The 2,903-nt window shown below is 45.8% G+C and overlaps 1 protein-coding gene across 1 annotated transcript; it reads left to right on the top strand.

Moving 5' to 3' along the window:
* The first annotated feature begins 224 nt into the window (after positions 1 to 224).
* Positions 225 to 2,296, top strand: LOC137728695 (phospholipase A1-Igamma2, chloroplastic-like). The gene is made up of 2 exons (XM_068467436.1): positions 225 to 1,614; positions 1,910 to 2,296. Exons 1-2 carry the CDS (start codon positions 326 to 328, stop codon positions 2,154 to 2,156), a joined length of 1,536 nt encoding a protein of 511 aa, XP_068323537.1. The 5' UTR covers positions 225 to 325; the 3' UTR covers positions 2,157 to 2,296.
* Positions 2,297 to 2,903: the final 607 nt, after the last annotated feature.

The raw sequence follows: 2,903 nt of genomic DNA, 5'->3' as shown, positions 1-2,903 counted from the left end.
GTTTGGGATTCGGGATACTAGTTTCGGTATGGTATCCCATACCGAACCACCCCTACTCCCACTGCCCATGCTTTCCTATTCTCTCTTATTTGTGCGGTCACGATTAAATCACGTTAATGTTTTATATTACTATTATTTTGTTTTATTATTTTTATAAAAAAATCATAAAATATTCACGTGATTTACCGCATAAAATAAGTAGGGATAAGAATGTATGCGCAGTGGAAGATCAGAGAAGCCAGCTCCCTTTCTTTTACATATAAAACATTGCTCTCTGCGTCATTCACCACTGAGTTGCTCACCACCTCTTTCATCGTCGTCTCCAATGGCAGCCATTTCTTTATCCTGCACCGTTCTTCCCTTCACAAACCTCAACTTATCAGCCTACAAATCACACCCCTTTGGAACCTCGAAACTCACCGTTTCAACCTCCACCGTCGCCGCCAAAGTCCTCCACTCAAAAACCACCGATTCCTTACCCTCCATCATCACCGAGCTTGAAAAAGAAAGAGTCCACAGCAAAGAAGAGAACGACCAAAATGAACGAGAGACCGACACTACCACTCACGAAAACGAGCGTCGTTTGTCCGATGTTTGGCGGGAACTCCACGGTCAAGATGACTGGGTCGGGTTACTCGACCCGATAGACCCCCTCCTCCGATCTGAGCTCATCCGCTATGGCGAGATGGCCCAGGCCTGCTACGACGCCTTCGACTTCGATCCCTTCTCCAAGTACTGTGGCAGCTGCCGCTTCACGCGCCACGCCTTCTTCGAGTCCCTGGGCATGGCCCAGAACGGCTACCACGTGTCGCGCTACCTCTTCGCCACGTCCAATATCAACCTTCCAAACTTCTTCAAGAAGTCCCGCTGGCCCAAGGTATGGAGCAAAAATGCCAACTGGATTGGATATGTCGCCGTTTCGGACGACGATACGTCGGCGCGTTTGGGCCGCCGAGACATCAGCATTGCGTGGCGCGGCACCGTCACCCGCCTCGAGTGGATCGTCGACTTAATGGACTTTCTAAAGCCGGTTTCCGCGAATCGAATCCCGTGCCCGGATCAGACTGTGAAAGTCGAATCCGGTTTTCTGGATCTCTACACCGATAAAGACGTGACGTGCCGATTTTGCCATTACTCGGCGAGGGAGCAGATTTTGACGGAGATTAAACGGTTGGTGGAAAAATACTCGGACGAGGAATTGAGCATCACGATTACCGGGCACAGCCTCGGGAGCGCGTTGGCAATCTTGAGCGCGTACGACATAACCGAAACGGGTTTGAACGTGATGTCGGACGGGCGGGTCGTGCCCGTATCCGTATTGTCGTTTTCGGGTCCTCGGGTCGGGAACGTGCGGTTTAAGGAGCGGCTCGAGTCGTTGGGTGTTAAAGTGTTGAGAGTGGTGAACGTTCACGATGTGGTCCCCAAGTCGCCGGGGCTGTTCTTTAACGAACACGTGGCGCCGAGGGTCATGAAATTAGCGGAGGGTCTGCCGTGGAGCTATTCGCATGTCGGAGTGGAACTTAAGCTGGATCACAAAAACTCGCCCTTTTTGAAGCCGACGAATGACCCTGGTTGCGCCCATAATTTGGAGGCTCACTTGCATTTGCTGGATGGGTTAGTAAAACTTAATTAACAATGTCATCAGTAAATATCAACATATTATTTCTCGGACGACATATTACTGTGGTAAATAATATGTGCTCCATATATCTATATAATTATACTTGTAAGTAAATATTTTATCAACTAATTTAAATATTATATGGTTTGAGCAGGAAAGAATGATTTCCAGCTAACACACATTATATATGCATGTTTAGTGAATGCCATAAATAGCAATTAATTAACAAGTCCTTGAAAAATAAAATAATAAACTGTTGCTAATTTGATTACGTGATATTTCATGCAGGTACCATGGAAAAGGCCACAGATTTGTGCTAGCCAGTGGAAGAGACCCAGCACTGGTGAACAAAGCCTCGGATTTTTTGAAAGACCATTACTTGGTTCCACCTTACTGGAGGCAAGATCATAACAAGGGCATGGTGAGGTGCAAGGACGGCCGGTGGATCCAGGCCGAACGGCCGAAACTCGACGATCATCACCCCGAAGACATACACCACCATCTCAAGCAACTAGGCCTTGCTTCTGATCACTAATTAGCATTCCAATCTTCTTCAACTGTATATATAGCAGGGTTTATGTGAAGGATTGTTAATGTTGATGATTGCGAAAAATGTAATAAAACGAAGAGTGCTGTGTGACAATGCACGAAATTTCAATGTACATACCGTTTCATCATCTAGCTCTAAATGAAAAAACAACCACATCAAGTGATCCAGTGGTAAGGGCGCAGACTGCGTCTTTCTAATAAACAAAAAAATGTGGAAGGTCAAAAAAATGTGAGATGTCCTGGTTCGATGCTCTAAGCTCTGCGTGACTGTGTGCACGAGTAAGGTGAAATTTCCCATAGTTTATCCAAAACCGGAAGGGTTGGATAACCGTGGCTTATCACTAGTTGTCCCTTTTTTTTTAAAAGAGGGGTTATCGACACTACATGAAAAGTGAGTATTAGGGCGTTATATTAGATGCGGAAATAAAAGTGCGGATGTTTCTACCTATAACAATGTGTGGCAACAAAAACAATAGGGAGTGATATTTGACATTTTTCGCTTTTAATAACAATAGCAATGGTAATTTTAGAGGTGAATCTACTTTTCGCTACTCATTTTTATTAGAGGCTGTGACATCCCACATCGCCCAGGGGAGTTTAAATATATATTCTCATCCCTACCTAGCACGAGGCCTTTTGGGAGCTCATTGGCTTCGGGTTTCGTAGGAACTCCGAAGTTAAGCGAGAAGGAAGCTAGAGCAATCCTACGATGGGTGACCCACTGGGAAGTTGC

Source organism: Pyrus communis, chromosome 3, assembly GCF_963583255.1.
Source record: "Pyrus communis chromosome 3, drPyrComm1.1, whole genome shotgun sequence".
NCBI classification, from domain to species: domain Eukaryota; kingdom Viridiplantae; phylum Streptophyta; class Magnoliopsida; order Rosales; family Rosaceae; genus Pyrus; species Pyrus communis.
This window is presented reverse-complemented; position numbering and strand designations above follow the sequence as displayed.

What these genes read in the sequence shown, in the direction of transcription:
- LOC137728695 (XM_068467436.1), top strand. Translation starts at nt 326, where the DNA reads ATGGCAGCCATTTCTTTATCCTGCACCGTTCTTCCCTTCACAAACCTC. An exon ending in CACTTGCATTTGCTGGATGG is followed by an intron (nt 1,615 to 1,909) that starts GTTAGTAAAACT and finishes TATTTCATGCAG; the next exon opens with GTACCATGGAAAAGGCCACA.